Source organism: Neolamprologus brichardi, chromosome 10, assembly GCF_056152115.1.
Source record: "Neolamprologus brichardi isolate AB-2024 chromosome 10, ASM5615211v1, whole genome shotgun sequence".
Lineage (NCBI taxonomy): Eukaryota > Metazoa > Chordata > Actinopteri > Cichliformes > Cichlidae > Neolamprologus > Neolamprologus brichardi.
This window is the reverse complement of record NC_142113.1, coordinates 28473618-28500412: the sequence shown is the minus strand read 5'-3', so window position 1 is coordinate 28500412 and position 26795 is coordinate 28473618. Positions and strand designations below refer to the sequence as shown.

Below are 26795 nucleotides of genomic sequence, written 5' to 3'. Positions count from 1 at the left end.
ATCTCCTACGACCAATCAGGGAATACCAAAACAAAAAGTGGTTGTCAGGTCGTTGCGACTGTTTTACTGAGACATACAATTTCTAATGCATTTGAGAGCTGGGACAACCTGAGATCTGAACCCTCCCTTGGAAAGTTGGGGTAAATTTAACCACGTCTTGTAGAGCGGTTGATGGGAAATGTGCAAAATGTCCAAGAAAGCTTGATAAATGATATAAAACTCTCAATTAATGCTGTAAATTCATGTATTTCCTATGACATTTTTATGTCTAAGCCAACAGAGAATTCAGGTCATTTCACAGAGTTTATCAAACTACGCAAAGTTGGAAACTGTGATCTCACAGTAATGTATAGATTATTTACAGGCCAACCTCCATATTTCCTTTGAAGGAAACACAAAGATCTTTTTTGTTTATCTGTAGCAGATGGTCAGACAAGTCTTGTTTTCTCTTTCCACTTTCTTTGCGATTGTTCATCAGTGACTAAGCGAGCTGCCCTTGCTTTGATGAAGCCGCCCCCTTGCAACAGAGTTGTTCTGATCTCAGCGTGATACGCTATGATAAACACAGGTTCAATTATGACTCAATGCCCGGTCACAGAGGAGAGGAAAAGTGACGGATGTCTGCTTCCAATTTAGGAACCAAAAATATTTTCCGTAGGCCTCCTGTGATTGTATCGCTGCTCATCTAATAAACAAGAGGTAAAAAAATAGAAAACAACATGGTGGAATTCCACAAAACGGGAAGAGGAAAGGCCTTTGGAAGGAAATTATGCCTTTTGGGAGGATGGTACAGCTGCAAGAGTTGGCAAGAGCCCACCAGCGCGTTGTTTTGTCTTTCTGTTGTGAAGGGGCAAAGCTGGGAGGAAAACAGTTTCCCTCCGGTGGGTGTATGATCTCCCCGAGGAAGAGAAGCTCCCAGTGTTGTCTTTTTTTCTTTTTTTTTTACTTTGCCCAGGAGAGGCAATACGGTGCTGGAAAAATAAACAGAGCTGCAGTGTGGTAGTCTCATTTGATTTCCCAGTGGCTCACTTATGTGGAGCCCTGCAAGTAAACTCGTTCTAAGCCATTACTTCAACTTTGACTTCATTCTTAGCCTCTTCAGTAGTCTTGCTATTGCTCACTGATTACAAATAAACTGTGAGACAAAGTCTTTCTGTAATCGGGTCTCGTTTGTGGAGCTGGAAAGTGTGTTTCTTTTGACCTGTTTCCAAGGCCTTTTACATACAGTTGGTAGAGTTGGAGTTTGATATCCGAAGCCCCAGAAGTGGTTTTATGATTTACCCAAGGTTCTTAAACTTGCACAAATGCAGGACTATGCAGAGGCGAAAAGGCTGAGGGTAAAAAAAAGAGATATCAATGGAAAAAAGTGCTGCAGGTAGGATATTATCACTAGAGCTAACTGAGGGAAAAACCAAAGGAAGAGAGGACAAAAGAAAAGAAAAGAGTACAGCAACACAGCAACACAGGGCAATGATTGGGAAACAAAACTCAGGTTGAAAAAACAAAGTCAGGATGTAAAAAATACAAAGAGCCACATAAAAAACTATCCTTCAAAGTAGCAGCTTAAACTGGCAAACATGAGGACAGAGAAAGGAGAACTGAAAACACAAGAGTACAAAACCAATGAATATAACAAGAACTGTGACATATAGTTTGTTTAGGTACCAACGTTAACCCTTTCCACCATAATCTCGCTCCACAGAGACCAGGCTGGTTTCGTTTTAAATAGAAAGAAGTTTTTCCACTGTGGCATATTCAGAGATTATTGAGATGACTGTACTTGATGAACTTTATCCACTCATTTCACTCGCATCAGATTTGGCAGAGCTGCGGTTGGTTGAATAATATCACTTTTTACCAGCTCATTTTCTTTATGACTTTGTCGTTTACTCTCTGTGCTGTAATTTTTAAAAAGGCTTAGAAGAAACGACTCTGACAGATGATGTGGTATGATTTGGACTCCTTCTACATATTTACTCTCAGACAACTTCATCTTGGTTTCCTATGTCCAAAGAATATTTTTTTTGTAACTGTCCAGGCTCCTTTAGATGTTTTCTGGTGAAATCTAATCTGCCTGTAACCAGTGGTTTGCACCTTGCTCTAAACCATCTTTGTTTCCATTCATAAAGGTGTCTCTTGATTGTCAACCCTGATAATTACACACTTATCTCCTCAAGATCTTCTTGAAAAGTGTTTTTAACCATTTTTTGACCATAGAAATAATTCTATATTCCCTTTTATTAGTTGTCTTCTGCAATCCTTTGGTCATTTTCACTCTCATTTATATATGTTTAGACCTGTTACTGAACATTGCAGTAAAAAACTACCAAACTGAGTTCCACACTTGATTTGAGCCTGTCAAAATGGGGCTCTGTCTATAAAAATGGGGCTAATTCTTAAACATCCATCCATCAATCCATTCGCTTCCGCTTATCCTTTTCAGGGTCGCGGGGGGTGCTGGAGCCTATCCCAGCTGTCATAGGGCGAGAGGCGGGGTACACCCTGGACAGGTCGCCAGTCTGTCGCAGGGCTAACACACAGAGACAGACAACCATTCGCACTCACATTCACACCTAGTGGCAATTTGGATTATCCAATTAACCTATCCCCACAAGCTGCATGTCTTTGGACGGTGGGAGGAAGCCGGAGTACCCGGAGGGAACCCACACAAACACGGGGAGAACATGTAAACTCCACACAGAAAGACCTGAGAACTCAGGACCTTCTTGCTGTGCGGCAACAGAGCTAACCACCGTGCCACCGTGCTGCCCTAATTCTTAAACAGTCGATGCAAAAAGTTTGTTAAACCCCTCTAATTAAAGCGTAATATCTGCACTTCAATTGCTTTTTGATTGAAGTGTTTTCTGATGTGAAAAAGGGCACAATAATTTGTCCTGGTGTGATTTGAACCTATAGAATCAACCTATCCATATGTTGCTACTGAGACGAATCATGATCTCCTTTTTCTTGGGAACACATCAAATGCATGGAAAATGCTGTTTTAACCTTTTGAACATAGATATTTACAACCATACAAAAATAAAACATACAAAAATATTAAAATCTACAGGGAATAGTGCCATGACCTTTCAAATCCCTCGAGGATGTTAACTTTCCATTTTGGATCCTCTTTCAGTTTTCGGGCCAAAATCACAACTTTTCTCACAAAACATCTTGTAATGTAAAAGGCAGATCACCATCGAATTTGCTGTTTGCATTGGCTGAGTGTTGATGGGGTTCCCCTGATCATGAAGTGCCAGAAATGTAAAAAAGTGACGGTTTCTTGTAACAAGTAGGAAAAAGGACTGCCTCAGATTGTGGAACTATTCAGTTCAAGTATTCAGGTACACAACAGAAAGGCTGCACTTGTTTATTAAGTCAATGAGCAGATGTAATTTTCCCCGCGTAAACACAGTCTAGACAGTTCCAGATTCCAGATAAAACAGATGTAGATTACAGTTGGAGTTTCCTGCAAATCCAAACTCCTCACAGCAAATAAGCAACCTCTTACTCACAAATCCAACAAAGAGGGCCACAGTGGATTTATTCACAAAACTGGATCTTTAATATATATTTTCTACTTAAATAACCTTTATGTTTCAAATTATTATTTGGATATAAATATTTATGTCTTCGTCCTTTTGCATCTCCCAGCCTCCCCCAACCTCATAATGAAAATATAAAAACAACGGCTTAGCACGAGACACTCAATTTAGACTGAATATTCTACTTTAGCACTTGAAAGACTTTAAATAACTTCACGGTGTAAATCAGGACAGTGTTTAAGTCAAACACAAACACCAGGAGGCTTGTTGACAGACTAAATAGAAGGATAACCAAAGCCTGTACCAACACGATGCCTCATTATTAACACAAAAGCCAACGTCTAGCTGTGATTTCTGCGTTGACAGAGATAAAGAAGCTTTTTCCCCTTTGACATAAAACAGGATGGCCCCGTTGACAACTTCCTGTACCACCCTGGGCAGTAAATTAGGTTGAGTAACTGCGTTCCTCTCTCCTGGTGGGACTAAGGGGTGGAGGGTCTGAGTCACTGAGGGTAAAAAGCTTTCTTTGGACAGTTAAGATAAAGCTGCTCGTGCTGAACAGCATTTTCGCAGTTCCAGAGACTTAATCCCAAAAGTAAACTGAGGAAGAAAGCTGAGGTAGTGAGGCTGGGAAAAGAGCAGCACTATCGAGTTAAAGGCCTTGGCTCTGTAAATTTAACTGGAAACTAAAGGCAAAATAATAAAGTTAGGTTTAGCCCTGGGGTTTCTGGTTTAACTCCAGCTGAAAGGATGTGTTTTGGGGGGATATTTTTCTGTTTGGAACAATATAAAGGCAGAGAGGATAAGTCTGCAATGACAGTTATCTTTGGGACTCTGGAGAGGTTTCCTGTAGTTAGCCTTTTAGGATGCAGGGATTAGCACAGATTCAGTATAAAGAATAGAAAAGTCCAGTTTCTGAAATGTTGAGCTGAGTGCCAGCTTTGTGAAATCAGATGTGAGTGAATCTAACTGTGTATGTGCAGCGTATGTTATCTTCAGTAGTTTACTGGCTAGCATGGAGGACCTCAGGTCAAAGGGCTCCATAGGCATCAGCGTAACTTTGTGCTGAACATTGGGGGGGGGGGTCAAGATCTCTGTCTAAATAAAAAAAATAAATCTGGGTAAATTCCCAGATGATTAAACATGCAACTATTTTGCTGGTAATAACTGAAATGAGTAAAGAAAATCAACAGCCTATTTATGCAAGATAATTCATAATTTTATAGGGGGTTATATTGGTTGGGTCTGATTATTGGGGGCGTCATAACCCCCCTAACCCCCCTGGAAATTACGCCCCTGTCCATCGGTTGCTGGAGCCATTTGAAGGTTGGTAGCTTTTGTAGGTGTCTATGATTTTTAGAGATGTGAAAGCAGAGGAAGTGACTTTATTTCTTTGAGTTTAGCTGCAGATATTTTTTTCAGACCAGAAGTCCATAATCATCAAGCATTAATACACTAGGATATTATATAGCAGACAGATTTCTTTTCATTTGGATTTCATATTTGGTGCTGTCCTGCAAAATGTTTTGTGGGCAACCATTTGTTTTTAAGTTGAAGAATTTCACCACTCACGAGCCCTTTGATAGTGGATCTGGTAGAGTGTACGACTGTGGGTGGCTAACACAGGAATCTTTAGATTGCTGTTGAAAGAAGAGGCTTTTGTGTGCACATAAGAAGTTAGAGAAGGACAATATCTTGATCAGATTTTCAAGAACAGCGATGATCTGCAGATCTGTACTAACTAGAACGATGAAGCTGATCAGCCTTATCATAAAGATGATATGATGTATAGAGATGTGAAGGCAGAAAGAACAACTCTAACTCCACAATGACACTGCACATATACATATATTATTTAATACTTTCATTAATATTTGAAGGCGGTTGATCAGTCCAACAAAGCAAATTGTGGCATCAGTTTCTGCAACCATAAGTTGAACAATTCAGTTCATTTCTGTCGGGATTCTTGGCAGATAAACTGACTTGTAGTAAAAATACAGATAACTGCAATCCTCTAGCCACAATACAGTAGTCCACTGGCAGCACACATTGTTTTATTTTGATTAACATTAAGAGGTAATTATCGAGTCCTGTAAATCTTTGGTTCAACAAATCAAATCTTTGGTAAAGTTTCTGCATCTGAAACTTGAACAGTTGAGGCATGTGTGTCCTTTGATAGCTCAGTTGGTAGAGCGGAGGACTGTAATAGGTATCCTTAGGTTGCTGGTTCAACTCTGGCTCGAAGGACACAAGTTTTAAATGTGCTTGTACAAAGAGAGATGACGTTACAGGAGGGCGATGCCTCTGACTGACTGGAATGATTAATGGCTAGAAAAACCATGAGGAATTGTCGTCACTATGACAGAAAGTTTGTGGTTTTTTCTATTTAATATTCAGAGCCAGATGTTCAGTCTCCCATACTTGTGGTTAAGCATGAGTTTCTGCATCCAAATCTTGGGTAATTCTACACCTTATGCACCCTTCAGAGGACTAGGTGAGAGAAACAAGTATCCTTAGGTCATTGGGTCGATACTGGCTTGAAGGGGTGCCTTTTGTGTGTAACTGTACGACATGATGGTTAAGGAGGGCGATGTCTCAATCTGACTGGAATGAACAGAAAATCTAGAGGTGAACTGTCATCAGTATTTACTCTGACTGAAGGTTTGAGGCTGGCTTTGCAGTCTTCCAAAATAAATGTATGCATCTAAGGAGTGAACAGTCCAACTTCACACACACCCTTTAGTGGGAGGACTGCAGGTGGGAGAAACTGGCATTTTTAGGTTAAAATCTTGTGTGTCTGTACAACATGAAAAAATGCAAAGACTCTTTGGAGTTTTCTGTGGGACAAACCTATCAGAATACTAGAAAGATTGTTATTACTGAGCTGCTGTAGGTGATAAAGTGGAACACTGTAGGTAGAAACAACAGTCTGTGTTCACGTTTTGTGTCTATACAAACTGGAAAGGTGTGAAGGCAGAAAAGACTAAAGTAACCTTTCAGATAGACAGGATACATAAAGAAAGGAGGTAGCCTTGGAATGACATTACGACTGTATTACAGAGTGGAGCACTTTAGATAGAACTAAATGAGTAACAAAGATGGCTAACAGGAGGAAGACGGTTGTCCTGCAAATTCAACTAAATCTCCATGAAAATAACACGTGCAGCCAGTGCGAGACACACCTTTCTATAATCAACAAGCAGTGGTAGAGTGATATAACCTTTGTATACAAACTCATTTTGATTTAATATTTGGAGCCAGCATTCCTACAAAACAAGCATCAGGATGGTAAACATCATGCTCAACATTCAAAAGCTGAACAACTAAGGTGAAATCTATATCTCTATCACAAGGAAATGAGTGACTGCATCCAAGACTCAACCAATTTAGCATTTCATATCGTCTTCAACACTTCTGTTCGACTGGGTGGAGGACTCCTGTTAAAGGAGGGTGATGTCGCTGTCTGACTGGAATGATTGATGTGTAGCAAAATGATCAATTTTTACTGTCATCATTCACTCAGACAGAAAGTTTGTGGTTTGCCTTTCAGGCTTGCAAAACAAACTTCCACATTCAAGAGGTGAACGATTCAACACCACATGAACTCTTTGACAGTTCAGTTGGTAGAATGGAGGCCGGTAGTCGGGCTACACAGGTATCCTTAGGTTGCAGGTTCAACTTTGGCTCACAGGGAGTGCCGGGAACCTAGCATTATATTTTTTTAAGTTTTGATTTAATATTCAGATTATTTTCATTGCAGACTTGCTGTTAACCATCAGTTTCTGCATCCAAAATAGTTAAGTATTTAATATTGTTTTCAACACATCAGCGTGGTCGGGTGGGGGACTGTAGGTGGGTGCTTACTTGATGAACCCTGGCTATTTGAAACCTGTCACAGTGGAAAAGCTGTAAGACTTTCATTCTTTTCATTTTTTTGCAAAACAAATTTGCGCATCCAAGAACTGAACAATAGCTCAGTTGGTAGCATGGAGGACTGTAGATTGATAGAAAGATGATATCCTTAGGTCACTGGCTCAACTAAAATTGAAGTACTTTTCCATATTATTGTATTTTTGATATAGAAGCATGGTATTAGATAGACTTTATAGGTATTGGAATATATTAAACTGCCCAAGGTAGCTAATAAAGTGTTCTGAGAGAAGCATTAACAAGCATTCAAGTTCCTATTTTTGTTACCAGAGACAAGCTGCTTCCAGTCGTTGTGCTAAACTAAGCTAACAAACTATCTACATTCTCCACAGGCAAAATCGATTATCTCATCTAACATTTAGAGACAAATCAAAAACATTTTAACCAGGTCATAAAAATCCCAAGACTCATTCACCAGATGTATTTAAGGTCAACAGTCAACCTATTACAATGCTTCAACATGAAGGACAGATTTATTTATACACATGGTGACAGCAAAGAGGAAGATTTAATGATCTAATCATTAATAACCATGTTCCTTTTATGCTACAGAGAAATATCACTGCTAATTACAACACATACTGGAATTCACCCCTTTGCCTTGATAAGGTTAGAAATTTCCCACTCCACATAAGCTACCCGAATGCACCTCTCCAATTTGAAACCAAAATACATGCAGCAACATCTGTTATGTTATCGACAACAACTCACACTTATTTAACCAATGTATCAAATATAAAACCTGATAAGTTGTTCATTTCATGTTCTGGCTCAAGGTAGCTGCCTTTTAAACATTAATTCATCATATATAGAGAGCAGTATATACTACTTAGTCTCTGTTGTGGGTAATCATCCTGTTTCATATCCACAAAGTCAGAATTAGCTCGCTAAGCTCATGGTTTCTGCTAAACTCATGTCACAAGTTTACATGGTGTCAACACAGACAGTATAAAAGATGGATGGAGCCTCTGGAAAGTGCCTTAAAGCTAGATATATTTATGTATTTTTTAATGGCTGCCAGAGGGGGACTTCTGATCTCCAAGAGCCTTACGAAGGTTTTGCAGAAACATGACCACTAACCACGTGACTGCTACCCATGTGAAGTTAACTTGTCTGCTGTTTTGGACGTGTGACAATCATGGCGAAACTGTAGGCCCAAGAGAATAAAACAAACCACAAAGGCCCAAAGACTCCCCGAAGCAGTGGGCAGCCACCTGTCTTGAGGGAAACATGAGTATTCCCCAGCAGGTTGAAACCTTCAGGAACCACTGCTAACCAGCTGGGGAATACACATTTTTCCATAGGAACCAGTGGTTGTATCACATCCAGTATGGCGGAGTTGATTAACTCAATCACTCATGAAATAGGAACTTTGTTTTGGTCATTTTAATGGTCACAAGGGAGGTTTATCTTGAGTGTGCCTACTGGCGAACGACTTGTGACATCACATTGTTAGCACTGAGCGTGCGGTTTCATAGTAAGGTCCTCCCCTCACCCACAACATCAGGTTTTAAAGCAGTAAAATGGTGAAGACAAATATGTTGAGCTTTTACCCCACTCATAAACTAAAACCGCGGAAGGAAAGAGATTTTTTAACTGTCAAGTATTAACTCTGCAAACAAGTGTGAGTCCTGTCTCTAGAATTACTGTCATTTTAAAATACAGCGTTTTTAAAAATCCTAAATTAAAGAAATAACAAAGGCCAAGGTACAATTCCAGGAAGCACTGTTTGCTACAGAAAAATGAGTTGCCAGCTTTGCACATATGTCTCAAACTCATTGTCTTTGATAGCCACGCTCCTCAGGGACAACTAGTCGATACTTACGGGCCCCTTGCTTATTCCCTCTCTGATGCTTACTAGAGAGGTGTTTTTCTGGTGTTTTTCTGGATAGTTCTTTTAAACTTGATAAACAAGTGTCCTACGTAGTACAATGTAGCTTTTATCAACTACGTCACATTTCTAAGGCTAAGCGTTACATATCCATGCCTTTGTTAATTTTAGATTAGATTACTGCAACTCCCTTAACCTGGGCCTCCAATCTGCCCTTCTTCATAGATTGCAACTTGTTCAAAATGCTGCGGCACGCCTCTTAACTGGAACTAAAGGGTATCGATCACTCCGGCTCTTGCTGACCTACATTGGCTCCCCATTAAATACGTATTGATTTTAAAATGTTATTGCTTACTTTTAAAATCGTAAACAATATTGCACCTAGCTATTTAACTGAACTCCTCAGCCTGTATACCCCTAGGAGAGCCCTCATCGGGCCAACTGCTCTTGGTGCAACCTAGGGTCCAGGGACCAGAGGTGACCGTGCCTTTGCTAGTGCTGCAGTCAACCTCTGGAAAAATCTTCCAACTGACATTCACGCATCTGAATCTATTCAATCTTTTAAACTACGATTGAAAACTAATTTATTTAATCTAGCATTCCCAGTTAGTTCGTGTTTTTATCAGGTAGTCTTCTTTGTACTTTGCAATCACGAATAATCTTCCAGTTGATATTCCAGCGTCTGAATTTATTCAATCCTTTAAATTACGATTAATAACTTACTTAACTTAGCATTGCCAATTAATTGGTGCTCTGTTTCATCTGGTAGTGTACTTTGCACTTTGCTATCACATCCTTATGTAATTTTAATTTAATTTCATACTATTGTATTATTGAGAAGCACTTTGGTGTATCTATGGTCTTTAAATGTGCCATATAAATAAAGTTGTATTGTATAACTCAAACGACCCAAGTGTCAGTTTCAGGTCTTCACAAATTTGAATCCAGCACCAGTGTTGGGAAGGTTACTTTTAAAATGTATTCCACTACAGATTACAGAATACATGCCCCAAAATGTATTTTGTAACGTATTCCGTTATGTTACTCAATGAGAGTAACGTATTCTGAATTCTTTGGATTACTTAATATATTATCATGCTTTCTACAACTACATGAATGTACTATTGCTGTGATTTATTACTATTACGGAAGGTCCGCGGCTCCGAACCTTAGTAAAGGGACCTCTGGCTAATACATCGGGTTCGTGTTGGGCTCATAGCCGAAAAATAGCTTTACTTTGTTGTCTGGGTCAACTTTGCTAGCGAGAGGCAGAGAGAGGCGTTGAAAGGCTGCTGCAACGGAACTTATTGTTTCGGAGGAAAACACGAACACAGTGTACAGTCGAGTCTTAATAGCTTACTTACAACTGGGCTCGTCAGGCACTCTTCTTGGCTGCAGTGGTTATTATTATATTTACATGCTTCCAGCTCCCGTTTCTGCTCGATGATAACTCACACTGTCATTTTTCTCCCTCCCTCGCTCACAGACACATAACGGGTATGGCAGTCCATTCTCCCTGCAGCACGGACTACACTGCCCATGAGGCTACATTCTTTAGGGCTATGCCTGTAGCGTTCTACCTATTAGCTTAGCACAACAACAACAACAACAACAAAAAAGGCGCCCTCTCACCCAGGAAACACACAGTCGGAGAGAGAGCGCGTCACCATGGCAACCGTAACGCTGCCGCCTGGAACAACAGAACATAGCTGTCAAACAAAACCCAAACAGTCCTGACCACAATATGAAACAGGAAAATACCGCCGTGTAATCCATTTATTTCAACAAAGTAACTGTATTCTAAATACCACCTTTTTAAACGGTAACTGTAATGGAATACAGTTACTCATATTTTGTATTTTAAATACGTAACGGCGGTACATGTATTCCGTTACTCCCCAACACTGTCCAGCACACATGTAAGTTTGGACTGTTAATAAAAAAAATGGCACAGTTGCAGCTGTAGAGCAACATGTACCCAAAAATACACCAAAAAGAAAGCTAACAATGCACTTAAGGGGCAGACTTTAAGTAGAGGTCTGTGTATCCAAAATACTTGCTCAACCTCTATTTAAAAGCCCTGGAAACACTCTTGGCTATATTTGTAGGATCTTTAGGATACATTTCTGAGAGTGTTATACATTACAATATAAAGCGACTTCAGGTGATTGTTGTTGTCATTTGGTGCTGTATATTAAAAAAACAAATCATAACTACACAGACAGTGTAATCTTTAATAACAATATTTGAGTTGATGTTAAAATAACAAATAACACACACACATTAAGAAATTGTCCTTCATTTACTAAAAAAAAAATAAAAACTTACACTTCACAAAAATACATGGCATGATAAGAAAAAATATTTAACTTTGTTTTTTGCTAATAACATCAATAATAATTTGCTTTTTAGGATTAAACACAGTAAAAATCACATGAAACTGTGAATCCCAGTGTAGCCCACAACAGCACAGCGCTAGATTTACCATTTTATATAATATTAATGTGGTAAAAACAACACAAACACGCATGTTATGCCAACACATTATTCATATCGGTCAAATTAATAGGTGGAGCACCATGGGCCTGGTATCAGTATGGAAAACATACTATGGAATATTTCCAGCTTTGTTTTTATAGTTTTTTTTAATATATATATAAAAACAAACAGAAGAAAAATAACTTATGTCATCATATGTTCTGCCCTATGTAGCATTATTAAGGTCTTATAGTGTTATAAAGTCAGATAAAGTCACACATACAAGAGGAAGTTTAAAGTGCAAACTATAAATAAAGGTTAAAGTGACAGCTTGGATTTCTTAAAAAAACAACAACAAAAAAACAACCTTCATCTAATCCTACTTCACGAATAAAGAGCCTCTTGTTTCATGACCTTTAGTAGTGTTCTCGTCTTTATTTTTAGCTTAAAGGAAAATTCCAACATGTCTGAGTGAAGACATCTGTCTGAGATTCGACGCTCCCTCGCCCCGTTTCATCTTTCACCGTCTCAGTCACTGATCCATCTTCAACAAACCTTCATTCTACCCTTAAATGAGTGTGAGTGACGCTTTGGGAAAATACACAACTTTGCTTTCTTGTTGTGATTTAAATGAGAAAGTCAACTTCAGTATGAAGTTAAGGTGTGGAATGAGCCGGAAACAAGCCAGTTTACGCACAAAAAAATGAGATTAAAAAAATATGTTAGGTGTTTATTTTATTCCTCTGGGATAATCCATCCATAGGGATGATGCTTTTTTTGTAGCATTGCCTTGGTTCACTAAACTGAAACCCAGTGGACTTCTCTTTAGGCAAAAATTATAACAGAAATGAGCTCTGGTCATCGGAAGTACGTTTTGTTAGTGAAGGTGAGTGCCACATTTTAATTTGATTTTTTAAGAGCAAACGTAGTCTCCAAAAGTAAAAGGTTAACATTAATTCATGAACAAACTTAAGTTTCGCTACACTGAGCTGCCGTGTTCGGTGGGATAATGAGTAATTTCACCGACAGTTTGCTAGCAACATTAGCAAGTTCTCTTGCTAGCAACACTTATAAGTTGCTAGCAAGTGGGGATATTTGCTTAGATTAGAATGGCTAAATCTTTTCTTTAAGTTCCCTTTTTAGAAATCTAACCTTTAAAAAAAACATTACAAAAAAATGCTGGAAGCGCAAAAATGCAGCCTCATTTCTGTGTTTTATTCATTTCTTTGGCACTCTTTGGCTTGATTTCCCCAACATGGATCATTTTTTACATTTTGATATGAATGAAGATATTTTTCCAAAAATAAAAATCCCAGTTTTAAAAAACACAGGTTTAAAAGTGTGGGTGTAGCCTGTGTTTATTTGTACTGAAGCACATTTCTTCTGGCAAGCTTGTTTTTTGATAGCCAAATTTAGCTTTCCTGTTTGTCAGAGCTAACATCCACAAGGCAAATGCCACAAACCAATGAGTGACTAAAAAAAGGCAAAGTTTCACACTGAAATCAAAGTGTATTTTCCAAAAGGCCAAACACTTATAATAACTTTTATTGCTGCATTTCAGGCTTGTTGATGCCACTCTTTTGTGGAAATGTTTTTAGTGTTAATTCTTCATTTTACATTCAGTAAGATAATGTGCGGTCATGGCTCTACAACTGGGTTAGCCATAAAGTTGTGTTTAGACAGAAAGCAAAACAAGTTTCCACTTTGTGTCCTGCAAGCAGACACAGCTGCTTAACGTCCAATGCACCCGGTGTATCTGCTCTGTGCAGTCTTTACTTGTTATCAAGTCACTAAAAAGGCTGTTTTTATGAGTTGCCATCACTCTTGAAACACTCAGTTTTGTAGTTTTCATTTGATTTTGCATTGTCACACTGCCTTGTTTGGTGTCTCAGCACACCATAAGGTCCTTAAAATCTCCTTAAAAAAATTGATTTCTTCATTTGGGAAGATACTGAGGAATGCTTGCTTGTTTATAGATGTCCCAGTGATCAATGGTAGCTTTTCGTAGTGGTACAAACAACTCAAAGCCTCACATTGTTCCTTCAGGAGACTTTGGTTTGCCCCACAGAAGTTACATTCACATTTTCAGCTGCGTCTGACTGAAACCTTCAGCTGTTTCCTAAATTCCTTCATGGCTTTTTGTGGCCAACCTTCATTCATTATGCCCTAAAACCTCTGTTATGTTTCCGCCTCCTTGAGTGGCAACATTTAACCAAGAGCACGAACACAATCATCACAAGTAACAATATCACTATAACTGTAATAACATAGTTCTGGACGGGTGGTCCATGGCACATTGTCTGGGTCACCTTCTTGATGCTGACCGGCTCAGAGTAGTCCTCATGAACGCAGGTCACCGTTTCAATGTCAGGAATGACCACGGCGGACTGCTGCACCATGATGATGAATCTGAGGTTGCTGCAGCAGCTCAGAGGATTGGAGCCCATGTAAAGAGTCTTTAGAGAGTGCTTCAAAGCAAGGATGGTGCTGTACTCCAGTGTCACCAGGTGGTTGTTCTGCAAATTTAGGGACTCAATGGAGGACTCTTTGCTCCACGTCGGTAGAGTGGTCAACTGGTTGGTGGACAGATCGACGTATTTGAGGCTCCTCAGTAAGGACAGGTCTGCTTTTAGAATGGAAATGTTGTTTTTCCTCATGGAAAGGTGAACCAGGGAGTGCTCTAGACCAGAAAGAGAGTCTTTGTGCATGTCCAAGCCTGGATTCAGGGACAAATCCAAGACCTTCAATGGGGTGTTGGCAAACATGTTCGCGGGCAGACTCCTCAGGTTGTTTTCAGAGAGGTACAAAGCCTCCAATTTTGGAACAGATAAAAAGGACACACAACTTTGAGGATCCTTGTGGTTTTGGTCTGTTGGCTCAGAGTCACAGACTTGCAGGTTGTTCTGCTGGAGATGCAGGTATTTGATGTTGGCGAGTCTCTGAAATATTTGATAGTCCAGGGTTGTGAGGTCGTTTCCTTGTAAGAAGAGTTCTTCCAGCGACTGCACAGAGTTTTCTCCAAATGTCAGACTCTGCAGTGGATTATAGCTCAGATTGATGATCTTAACTCTCTGTAGAAGGCCTCCATCAGTAATAGAAAATGAGGTAATGCAGTTATTACTCACATTTAGGACCTCCAGTGATCCCATCATGGAAAAATACTCTTCAGGCATTTTTTTGAGTTGATTGTAACTCATGTCCAGGTATCTGAGGCAATTAAACGTTATGTTTCCCATGAATTTAATGTTTTGGATTTGATTTTTTGAAAGGTCCAGATATTTAAGGCAGTTGTTTTTCGGGAGACGGGGAAAGAAGAGCATTTTGTTTTGACTCAGGTCAAAAGTGGCAAGTTCATATGGAGTGTCTGATTGCGCGCTTTGGAATGACTCCAAGCTGTTTTGGCTGAGATTAAACACTTTTAATTTGTCGAGATTGAAGTCGTCGATGCACCTTATTGAATTCTTGGACAAATCAAGTTCGGTCAAATGAGATAAAATGTCAAAAGCTCCATCTTCAATTTTCAAGATGATATTATTGTGGAGGCTGATTTTCCTCAAGGACAAGGATCCACTGAAGGTATCTTTTGCTACTTCAGTGATGCTATTGCTGTTCAGAGAAAGGTTTACCAGCCTGGGAGAGTCAGCCAAAAAATAGTCTGACATCCCCGTGTAGAGGCCGTTGTTTGACAGATCCAGTGACTCCACAGCTTTAAGAGGTCCGATGTTTGTTTTGGAGTGGGCAAAAACATTCAAATGATTCTTGGACAGATCCAGGATTTTCAGATCATTCATGTCTTCGAAGAGCCTGGGCTGGATGAAGTGGATCTTATTGGAGTGGAGATTCAGATGCCGGAGGTTGGTGTGGTATGCTAAAGTTTCCTGGGTGAGATTCTGCACCTGGTTTCGTGAAAGGTCCAGCATTTGGACGACATCGGGAAGGTTGAGTGGCGCACTTCTAAGGCTCAGATCGCTGCAAAACACATCCATCTGGACCTACGAACAAAGACAAACACACGAGTCTGATTATCTCGGCATACAGCCAGGTTGACTGATCATGACACAACACAGACCACATGTGGATGTGGAGGGTCGATTTATGAGTCAGTGTATCAAGGCCCAAGGCATGTTCTTGGCAGAAAGACAACCCGGTGTTGAATTTTTTTTTAAAGTGTTTAAACTATGATTATTTCTCCTTGAATTGATTAAAAAAAACCAACCAAAAGAAAAAGAAAACAAAAAGTTCCTAAACCAAGACGAAAACACACCTCACACCTTTACTTCTTCTTTCGTCTTTCTTCCCTATTAGACGTTTGAGGTATTAAGTGCAGTTTATAATTGAAACCATATGGCCACAAAACCCCCATGTCCAAAAACAGCTCATAAAACTGTCTCCCTCTCTGCTTACTCTCTAAGTCAGAGTACATTTAGCTTCTTGGCGTATTTGTGGTATCGTGGAAGGGGCATTGCAAGCTGTCTGTAAACAAATAAGAACTGGATGGCAGAACATCTCGTATCTGCTCAGGAACAAATCAGTCACACTTGGAGAAAAGTTTTATCATTGAAAAAACACGTATGTTTCCTATATGACTTTGCGTGTCAATACTGCTCGTGCGGCACGCAACTGCTTATGTCAGACTAAGTCAGACTTTAACTCCACATTATCTGATTCACGCGTGAGGCGGTTTACGGCACATTTAGTCAGAGTAACTGTAAAAAAATGACTAATACTTGTGTAAATAATGGGAACCAAGTGGAGAAACTGCTAAAGTCGTGCTCAACTACTAAGGCTAGAACACCATAAAGTGCAACATCCCCAATTAGGTAATCTTTGTTTTACGGTCTGCTAGTGGTTTATTTAATGGCTCACAGTTCAGAGATGACAGTAAATGAGAGTGAGAGTGTTTAGTGCAACAAATGTCACCAAACTGGACACAAAAGTCGCGCAACCGTTAAGCCAAGGAGGGGGTGCCCTTGACCTCAAGTTTCATTCCATTTCCCATCTCTCTATCCCCTCATTATCGGTCACCTCACCACTTTCAGTTCTCTTATAGATACTTGCTGTAACAAGGCCAAAATATGCTTTCAAGAAAGACTTTATTGCTGGAAGATACCTATCTGGTTTCACAAAGTCAGACTGAGAGGACTACACAATGTTTTTTAATCACAAAAGCATCTATGGACATCCAAACACGGGGATTTTTACCCCCCTTACGGTTGATTAACAGCTGATTTACGAACAACACTGTATCTTACGCTTCCACACCACAGATCTCCACTGTTGTCCAGAAACTGTGACCACATTCATAATTTCATTCCCAGTGTACAAAATACAGAGTTTGTTTATCAAAGCCGCTGGTGTGCCGCAGTTTTGTAGTGTGCTTTCTTGGCTGTACACACCACTCGTCATTTTTCATGCCGAGGCTTTATTGTTGGTGAAGGGTTTATTGTAACCCTAACCACAATGTTTTTCTAAACCAAGCAGTTTTCAGAGCCTAAACCCAACGAACCGACTGGAGGATGCAGTGTGGTTAAGCAGGTGACTCTCTGAGGGCCTTACTACAGCAGACTTGGTTTGAATCTGCTCCAGACCATTTGCTATGCTTCACCCTCCCCCTCTTGCCATTTTCCAGCCTACTCTTCATGGTCCTGTCTAATAAAGATCTGAAATGCCCCTCTTAAAAAAAGGAAACAGTTTGTATTGAGTAAAAAATCCTAGCAGGTTGTAAACTGTGGTTTCCTGGCTGGTAAACATGAGATTAATGCATCACTATTCCTCTACCCTACTTTGTTGATCTCTTAAACAGAGTGTTTTATATACTTCTCGGGACATTCTTGCTGCAGTTACTGTGTAACAGTATCAATGGTTAAAAAACACCTTCATCATCATGGAGACTCTGGCTAAACAGCATCATGTGACCGTCCAGAATGAGAACCTTGGTTTGTGACAGTCCTCCAGAATAAAAACTGCATTTGTTCACATACCTTTATTGCAATGTTTTAATTTTGTAAGAGCTTATAATGAAGCGAATGATGAGTTCTTAAGACCGAACTCTGGATTTTAATCAAAAGCATCACATTTTTCTTTCCTTTGGTACCAAAACCTTGAAAGTGGTCTCACACTCAAAAGCAGCTCTTCATTTTACAGTGGAAACACACCTATATGTAGTTTCAGCAATTCTTAGAGCAGAGGTGTCAAACACAAGGCCAGGGGGCCAGAATCAGCCTGGCAAAGACTCTAATCCAGCCCCATTGGATGGCTTTTAAAAACATGAAGGAGGGCATAAATTGTGGACTTGGATCTTGATTGATAACTGCCATTCACATTAGACCAAAGTAATTAGATCATATATTTTAAAAAATGATAGAAAAGTTATAGTTTCTTCATATATCTTTTTTTTCAATGGATTGTACACATATATATACTTTTTCTGTAGTTTTACATGTTTTTTTTATAGTTTATAAGTCATGCTGATGGATTTCAATTACTGCAGCAACATTTCTTTATCATGAGGTAAAAAATTAGGACATACTTTTGATTTGCGCTTCTTTTACTTATATCGAGATATGTAAGGAATCAGCTGTGTAATTAAACTTCTTTACACTGACAGAAGTGGGGGGCGTCGCTTGTCCAGCCCACTTAAATTAAGCCCACTTAAGTGTATGGCCCATGAGACATCCCCAGCTTAGAGGGAACAAGTGATTAATACCACGGAGGACTAGTTTATTCTAATTCCAAAAGTATACCGACCAGTGAAGCAAATAGGTATTACTCCACAGCCCAAAATAGTCTTTAACAAATGCAATATTTGCTGCTGTCTCAATAACATTTTGTAAGAGCGACAATAACCAGCTACTTCAGGAGACTACAGAGCCTTTTTGTAATGTCTTAGACTCAAGTGTACAAAGTGTGATTTGTGGCATATCCTTATATGTCTCATCAGTAGTGTCTTTGTGCTGCTTTAGGATTTTTTTTTACTTCATTCAGAAAGTGTGATGCTCTGAAAACCGTTCCGATTTCAACAGAGAAGTTCGGTGATATCTGGATATTTATAGAACCACTGATGACCACATCAAATGTAGGTGACGTACCTTTCGCTTTCACTATCTGGCTATTTTTAGCTAACACATCTGAGCCTGACACTAATGACTCTGACCAATTGCTACGTGATCCAACCTTTAACCTATAAAGGCTTTCTTTATATATTTCCGGCTCTTTCCTAAGAAAAGCGAGTACTGTAGCTTAATGGAAGTGAGGCATTTTTCTTTTTCATTTCATTTCATTTGATTACAGCAATATTTCTGCAAGATCAATCACCAGAAATATCATGAAAAAGAAATCACAGCACTGTACACAATGACAAAGCTGGGTGACACATGCCCTCTGTGCTTAAAAAACCCGCCCAACCCTCTATCAGCATGACTTCCACTGAAGACAAATAACATTTTAATGCCCAGTTATTAAAGCTGGCAACTCGTGAACAAACTCTCTTCAGGTCTAAACTTGCAAATAATTATAAAATAAACTGCCCGTAGCTGATGTGAATGCACAGAAAAAGCGCATATCATACATACCATGTAAAATGTAAGTGAACAAAAAACAGAGAAAAGATGCCGTTAAAAAAAATAGAGAAAAGACCAGACGTGCGTGTCTCTGTTTACTTACAACTCGGCATGGAGGGGGTTGCTGGGGAGGGTACGCGGATGCCGCCACGCAGCTGACCAACAGCAGGAAGAACAGCTGGAGGACGTCCATGGTGCTGCAGGCACACACAGTCCAGATCACACAAGTGAGCAACACATGAATGTGGGAAGGATGCTGTATATGTAACTAAAAAGGGAAGGAGTAACAGTGTGACCTATGAAGGCGTTTTGTTGTTTTTTTTTTTTATGCAATGAAAACAGGGGCTTTTTGTTGCAATTAATCTGAATGCCGTTTTATTTTTTTCTTTCTAGCATAAAGAATGACTAAGCCAAAAAAAAGGGTTTCCATTAACTCTTTGTACTGTTATTGTTTTTAAAAAAATTAGCGACTGTTTGAGGCGAGTGAGTCACGCTTATAGCGCTTCACTGTTTCCTGATAGGTTACTTAGAAACAAAACAATACATTATGTCACCTTATAGGGCAGACACGCTGTTGATAAGCTGATATGCATATGGAAACTCACGGGGGAAACAAAAGGTTTGCAATTTGAGGCTAAGAATGGTTTAAAGTCATGAGTGACAAACACGGAGGCAGTTTGCTCTAATTTAATTCATCACAGTGCTCTCATGTGATGCTTGGAGCACACAATCATCCTTCATTTAGCGTTAGAGAAACCTTTAAAAAATTGAATGAATCAGCCTTTTGCTCCGATTTTAAGGCGGATCGCAGAGCTGCAGGGCTTTGATGAAAGTCGAATAGACTTTAAGGTTTATCTCATAGAAAAAAGGAAATGTTTACAGTCTGGTTAAACACAGCCGTTAAGCTGCAGCCACACTTTCGGACTTTTAAATGTTCCCATTCAACCTTTTTTTTTTTCTTCCTCCCATTTTAATTCCCATTCTACTTCCGGCCCCACCACAGGGAAATTTCACTGCATTTGTTTAAACTATCCCACTAATACCATGAAAGAGATACAGAGCATTGTTTGGCAGGGGGACATCTTCAGATTTCAGATCCACCAAAGAAATGTTTCCCCTCAAAATTCCTCACATGGTTTCACTTATATAAACATCTGAGGCACTAAACAGGCCATCAGACATTATGTAATGTAGGATGTATTAACTAAGGTGAGGAAAAAGTCCACCTTATTATAGAACTTGTGACCCCTAGTTTCAGAAACGCCAGAGCGCCTATAAAAGAGGAAGTTTTGTACATTTTGCAGATAGTAGTAGTCGTAACAGTGCTGCAGTGGTGGAGTTTACTGCATAAATGTGAACCAGGAGGCTTTTATTTTGGCAGAATCACAACTTTTTTAAAGATTCTATTACACAAAATAATATTTTAGCACGTAGAGTTCAAGTCCACGTGTTGGTACACGGCAACTTCATCACAGTGAAGAGAGAAAATCAGCCTTTAAAGTCCTCATAACGCTGATTTAAAAGTATTTGAAAGAGCTGTTTAGACCTGTTACCCATGCAAGCAATACAGCTGAGTTAGTAGCTGGTAAAACTTGTGCACTTTTTCTTCTGTTTTAAAGTTTACATGCAGGACTTTTACTACAAAATGAGTATATGTACTCCGTCCACCTCTACAACTGTAAGCAAGTACACAAACGTCACAGAGACCCCGAGAACCTTCCAAAAACCTCTGCAGCAACAGCCCAACAATATGAACTTTTACCTCGCTTTCAGCTGATGACTAATCTTCACAAGCCTCCTGACCATGTCGATTTCACACCCTCACACACCCACACAGGTCGATCGCTCCTTTCAGCTCGACGCTCCTCTCCCCACGGCTGCCGGCTGCTGTCCGGCCATCCTCACATCCTGTGAGAATATCCTGCATGGCTTGGCCTCTTTCCCCCCTCCCACTGTTCTCGGGGAAATGCCATATAAGGGGGGGTTGGGTTGGGAATTCTAGTTTTGAGCTGTAACTTCAAGGAGACTCAACCCTAACCTCTCTCCCCAACCTCACAAAAAAAAAATGCCATCTATTAATCCTAAAATTGGATGTCTCGAGGAATAGTTTGAACGTTCTCACAGGCACCAGACTCCATTAGGAATCTGAGGCATTTAAGCCTCGGCTCTGCCGAATACTTTTCCGTTCTTTGAAATCTCTGGAAAGCAGCCTTTTATGGATGTTTTCTTTATTTTTTTAAACGAGTCGAGCTGTTTTTGATGCTTCTACGTCAGCAGCTCTTATTGATAGCGTTCACAGAGACGTGTGGGTGCGCTGAAAAATCACACATCCTTTTTATGACTGTGGGAGTAAGTCAGACTTGTCATGTGGCTTTTCTCTGGTCTGCCCTACTGTAAACAAACATCGCTCTAATTATAATGAATAAGACCAGTTCATACGTACAGACAATCAGTTTTAAATGACTGTACGAATGTCTGCGTGTCTAGACAGGCTGGAAAAAAGCATGAGTAAAACTCTCGCCTCCATAAAGGGCTCTCGAGCTCTGACTGCATCGGTGGAGATTTTCAGCGATAGATTGCGCTGCATGTGAAGCAGAAATGCTATTTTTAACAAATAAAATCAGACTGTTTCTAAACTACAGTCTGTTTTAGGACGCGAATATTGGAAAAAATGCAATTTATAAAGTTATTTGTAATCTCCGAGTTTATATCAGCAGGTGTTTCTTAATCCATTGGCTTTTGTGTAAGTTAAGTGTTTAAACTCCACATTTAATCAAACAAATCTGAATCTGTTATAAAGTATTAAGGATGCTAATGCTGTTTATCTGTTTCACAACCACAAACATAAATACAATCATATTAGAAACTGAAACAGGAGAAGCTAAAGCAGCTAAAGGATCATTCTATTATTAAATATGCTGTAATTAATTCTAACCAGGTGGTGGCATAACTCTCTAAATCTTTACCCACCTTCTGAAGTTTTCTCCAGTGAATTATCAGAAATCAGATCGCGTATGCAGAGTAGCTGGTTTCTGTTTCTGCATCATCACTGACTTAGAACAAAAATAACGCTGAACAAAAACTAGATTTTAGTGTCAGATTGTGGCACTTTGGAGGTGTGTGAAATTGACCTGATTGCGGAGCGTTTCTCGTGTCGTTACGCTGGAAAGAAATTTACCCAGAGGGCCTGAAATTTTGAAAATCTTTTACAGGGTGAAGGTTACATTTTGAAAGGCTTTGTTAAATTTACTGAAGTTATCGTGCACAAATAGAAATCTGTTGAATCTGACCAACTAAACCAAAGAAACAAGACTATCGACCTGCAGAGCGAGGGGAACTCTCTCCTCGGCTCTCTGAGCTTTTTGGGGGGATCGCTTGTGTTTAGTCTCGACCTTTCCTCTTACACGTGGGATCTCACGCCCTGTGTTGCCCCACTGAAACGATGACTGACCCTACAGTTCATTTTTGCTCTGAGAGTTACTTAAAACTGTGTTGATGTGTAAAACCCAGATTGTGACCCACACCTCGAATCATCAACAAGCCTTAGTTCCTGATGATTTGCCTGCTGAGTCTGATTCTTCAGTATCAGCTTTACTTTGTGGCGTCTGAGCTCAGTTTTGGTTCTTTCCCGCTAAAGACGCGACACAAGATGAGCTCGCCATCAAAAAGAGACGATAAAGATGTCACCATTAAATTCTCTGGTTTTGCTTTTGCTTTCCCACCCTTATGTAAATATTTAGGTGCAGTTTTTCACCTGAATTAACATGGTGGAATTTTCTTTAGTTTTTGAATTGTAAATGACTTCTTGTGGTACACCTGCAGCTGAGAGCCTTCACTTTCTGTTCTGAGAGAGAAGCCACTGTCCACTTATTATGTGGTCCGACACTTTCACGCTTTTCTTATCACCACAATCACATCTATCATGAATACGTTGGTTGCATGTGTTCAGGATGTGTTTCGTAACCTTTTCTCTTCCCTGACCTTGTCGAGAAGCACGCTTTCTGGATTCAGCACCTCCTGATTTGGCTTTCCTCTCCTGCTTCATCAGACGCACATTTCAGCTGTGTGGACTGGTGCATGTGCAGCTTTTAAGCCTGTAAAGCATTTCCAAAAGTTTGGACAGCTAACACACGCACCGCAGCGTTCCCAAACATCCAGCCTGGAGCAATCTTCCTCCAAAAAAAAAAAAGAACAAATCCCACCTCACACAGAGAGCTGTGACCCGGACTTCATGGAGCCGGTCTAGGATTAGATCAACAGACAACCTAAATCCACTAAAGAACCGTGGATGCCTCCGAACGAGGCTTGCACCTGAAATAACCTTTCAAACTGAACACCTGCACACCAAATATTAGCACCACACAGACGCGCTGGGTTACGGCACAAGCCAGTCAGCAGATTATTCTTCTTAAGGGTGTTTTTGGTTCACACCACGATCTTTCCCTCTCTTTAACCAAGTAGTTTTTATATGGAAACCTAACCAGTGAGAGGAAGTGAGAGCAAAGTGTGAGGGAAAAAATAAAGTGCCAAACAAAGCCGGCACTAACAGGAGGAAAACCAGGATCCCCTGGCTCTTAATCTGGGATAACGTGGTCCTTCCCATTTTCCAACCACCTCCTGTAGACTTCAAGCATCTCTTAAAAGCACCAACACCAAAGGATACCTTACAGGTAATGGCGAGCTGCAGGGTGCACCTGACAGAAGAGCATCATATAACACTCTCTAAAGCCGGCACGTTATAAAGTTAAAAAACAAGCGCTCTGTTTAGATCTCCAGCAGCTCACATGGGCTCATTATGTGAGTTATGTGGCTGAAAGCTCCAGAAATACTCAGCAGGTGCAAGCGGACCATTAGTTTGGATCGTTTGTGTAAATATTGGAATTTGTTCTTAAGTTAGATCGGCGGTTTAGAGGTTTACTGTATATAAATATATATTTATGTGTAAAATGTAGAGTGGGTGAAAGTGTAAAAGTGGCTTTTTGGAGTAAATCTACAGTGTGAAAATACACAAACACTCCTCCTTGTTTAATTTGATTTTTAGCATATCACCTCTCTGGCAGGTGGACTCTGATTTATTCATAACTACGAACACTTATTAAGAAATATTTACAAACCACAGAGTGAAATGGTGCATCAGGTTAATGTTCTGCATTCAAACATGTATATTAAACATACATTTGCCCTACAGAGATGATATGGGCAAATAAAGCCCTTAAAGTGGACTCATTGCACTCATATTCAGACTCAGCCTTTCCACTAAGGGGCTCCAACACAGTAGCTTTGCATGATTCACAGTGCATCTGACCCCTCAGCCAGCTTTCTTCTGATTGGCTGCCCCTCACAAACAGGTTTGAGGGTTTACGACATCACCCTGAACCAAAAGTAGAAAGAAGGATCTGAAGCCTGTTTAATAAAAGCATCTCCTACTGTAACGGCACATGTGGTGACAGCAGCCGCTTTAAAGCGTCGAAGAAGAAAAACTCGTCGTATTTGGCGAAAACTATGATCTCCATCTCTGAATTTGGTGGACGCAAATATGAAAAGCTGCCGAGCTCCTGCTGTTTTCGATGCTTCACGCGGATAACAGCTGATCTATACTAATGCACAAGTTTTATCGTCTTAACCGTGAGTTTTTAAAAACAGCGTAAAGCTGCGCGAACACAGGCGCGCGTTAGCAAACAGGTGTCACGTAAGAAGGAGCCTTACCTGGTCTGCTGTCTGCTGTTCATGTGCAGGTTAAGTTTCAGATTAACTATCCTTTCACTCTTTGCCATGTTTTATCAGGTGTCATGTTTACACACAAATACACAATGTGAGTGTGTGTGTCACAGATCTCCCTGGGGGATTGTCCCCTTACATATTCACCGGGATTCCCGGACTTTTTGTTTCCATTTCATAAAAAAAAAAAAAAGGTCGCCATTACTCGCGGGTGTGTGGGGTGGTTTTTTCCCCCCTTTATCTCTCAGGTATTTGTTTCCTGGAAAAACAGTGAGATCAGAGGGATGTTATTCCTGCAGGTGGAGGGTGCTTAAGAAAAGCTAAGATTATGGACGGCTCAGGTAAGGTGTACCTGAAGGTAAGGGAAGGACCACTCCGCCCCCTGCTGGTCATGGAAAGAAAGCACACCTATGTGAAAATTTGACTATGCGCATAAAACTACCTCACAACCAAAGCTGTAATAAACAAAACACGGTGTAAACTAGACTTAAACAGTGAAATTTTAACGCATTTTTCTCTAGAAATATAATAAAGTACTACGTAATAGCCATATATTCAGATCAACATCTACTTTTGAATTTGTGACTTGAAGTAGAAGATCAGACTTTTCCACCTCTGTTTATTTGCTCAGAGAAAACAAAAAGTTTAAATTTAAATTATCTTGGTTCTTGGATACCAACGTCATAAGTAATTATAAAAATGTAACCCCTTTTCTTGTTGGTACACAAAATAAAACTAAAGATTGGCAACTTAAAGGCAGAAAATAGTCTGATGTATCTCACACACACCAGAAGTAGAAATTAGTTTTTCGCTTTTATGTCCCATCAACTGCTTCTGCATCTGTCAGATTTACACTGAGACACTCGCTGTTCCTTGTTCAGCAGCACCCTCACGTTTCCTGCTTTTTCATGGAATAAGTTCTGGTTCTGGAACCAGACCACCTCCTGGGAAGTGGACCATCAGGTCCATCACCACAACAGAGCACAGACCTGGAGGCTCTGTCCATTGTAAAAGCATTAAAATTTGTATAGTACTGTGCAAAAGTCTTGAGATACCCCTCCTTTATGTTTTAGGAATGTGCAGTAATTTAGTGACACATAGAAAAACAGTATACAAGACAAAAACAGAGTTTGTACAGCTCTAAAGTTGTATGAGCCTTTATTCTTCAGCACAGCCTGAACTCTTTCAGGCAAGCTTTATTGTAATGTCTTTAAGTAGTCTTCAGGAATAGTTTCCAGGCTTCCTGAAGGGCATTCAAAGCTGTTCTTTAGGTTTTGGTTGCCTGATCTCTATGAAGCGCTGCCAACAGTACAGTTGCAGAGCGCCCTCTGGTGGACAAACTGCAAAATCAACACTCATAATGTGGTTAAAGACGCTTCTCACGTCTCTTCTTCAGTTTTTAAATTCTCATTTAATCTAATGTATCAGTATATAGCCAATATATGCCGGCTTCTACTGTAGGCACTCACTGTGATACCTCTCTTCTGACCTCCTCTGTATTCTTTTGCAATTTCAACCAAAAAACAAATTTACATTCATGACCCCATCAAGCCTGTTATTGATTTTCAGTCCAGTTCTTGCGTAATGAGCCCAACATGGGCCATACCTCAGCCTTTGTTGACAGCCACACTTCCACTGAGAGAATTACTGATGAGGCGTCAGTGAACAGTAGATGGATCAACTTCCTCAAATTTTTAAGGTTGCATTACTTTATCCTAAGATATGCCAAGTTTT

At 40.0% G+C, this 26795-nt stretch overlaps 1 protein-coding gene and 1 non-coding gene across 2 annotated transcripts; one reads left to right on the top strand and one right to left on the bottom strand.

The window, feature by feature from the left end:
- The first annotated feature begins 5714 nt into the window (after window positions 1-5714).
- On the top strand, window positions 5715-5792 carry trnay-gua (transfer RNA tyrosine (anticodon GUA)). The gene is given in 2 exon segments: window positions 5715-5751; window positions 5757-5792. It is a non-coding gene; the product is annotated as a tRNA-Tyr (tRNA).
- Window positions 5793-11536: 5744 nt separating this feature from the next.
- Window positions 11537-21238, bottom strand: lrrc32 (leucine rich repeat containing 32). Its single transcript, XM_006785113.3, has 3 exons — window positions 21106-21238; window positions 19447-19540; window positions 11537-15776 (listed from the first exon to the last, which is right to left on the bottom strand). Exons 1-3 carry the CDS (start codon window positions 21147-21149, stop codon window positions 13944-13946), a joined length of 1971 nt encoding a protein of 656 aa, XP_006785176.2. The 5' UTR covers window positions 21150-21238; the 3' UTR covers window positions 11537-13943.
- Window positions 21239-26795: the final 5557 nt, after the last annotated feature.

Excerpts from the sequence above, each read along its gene's own strand:
- lrrc32 (XM_006785113.3), bottom strand. The coding sequence starts at position 21,149 with ATGGTCAGGAGGCTTGTGAAGATTAGTCATCAGCTGAAAGCGAG. Across the intron at positions 19,541-21,105 it reads AGTCATCAGCTGAAAGCGAG|CACCATGGACGTCCTCCAGC; the intron begins GTAAAAGTTCAT and ends GTGTGCCTGCAG. Across the intron at positions 15,777-19,446 it reads AACCCCCTCCATGCCGAGTT|GTCCAGATGGATGTGTTTTG; the intron begins GTAAGTAAACAG and ends CTTTGTTCGTAG.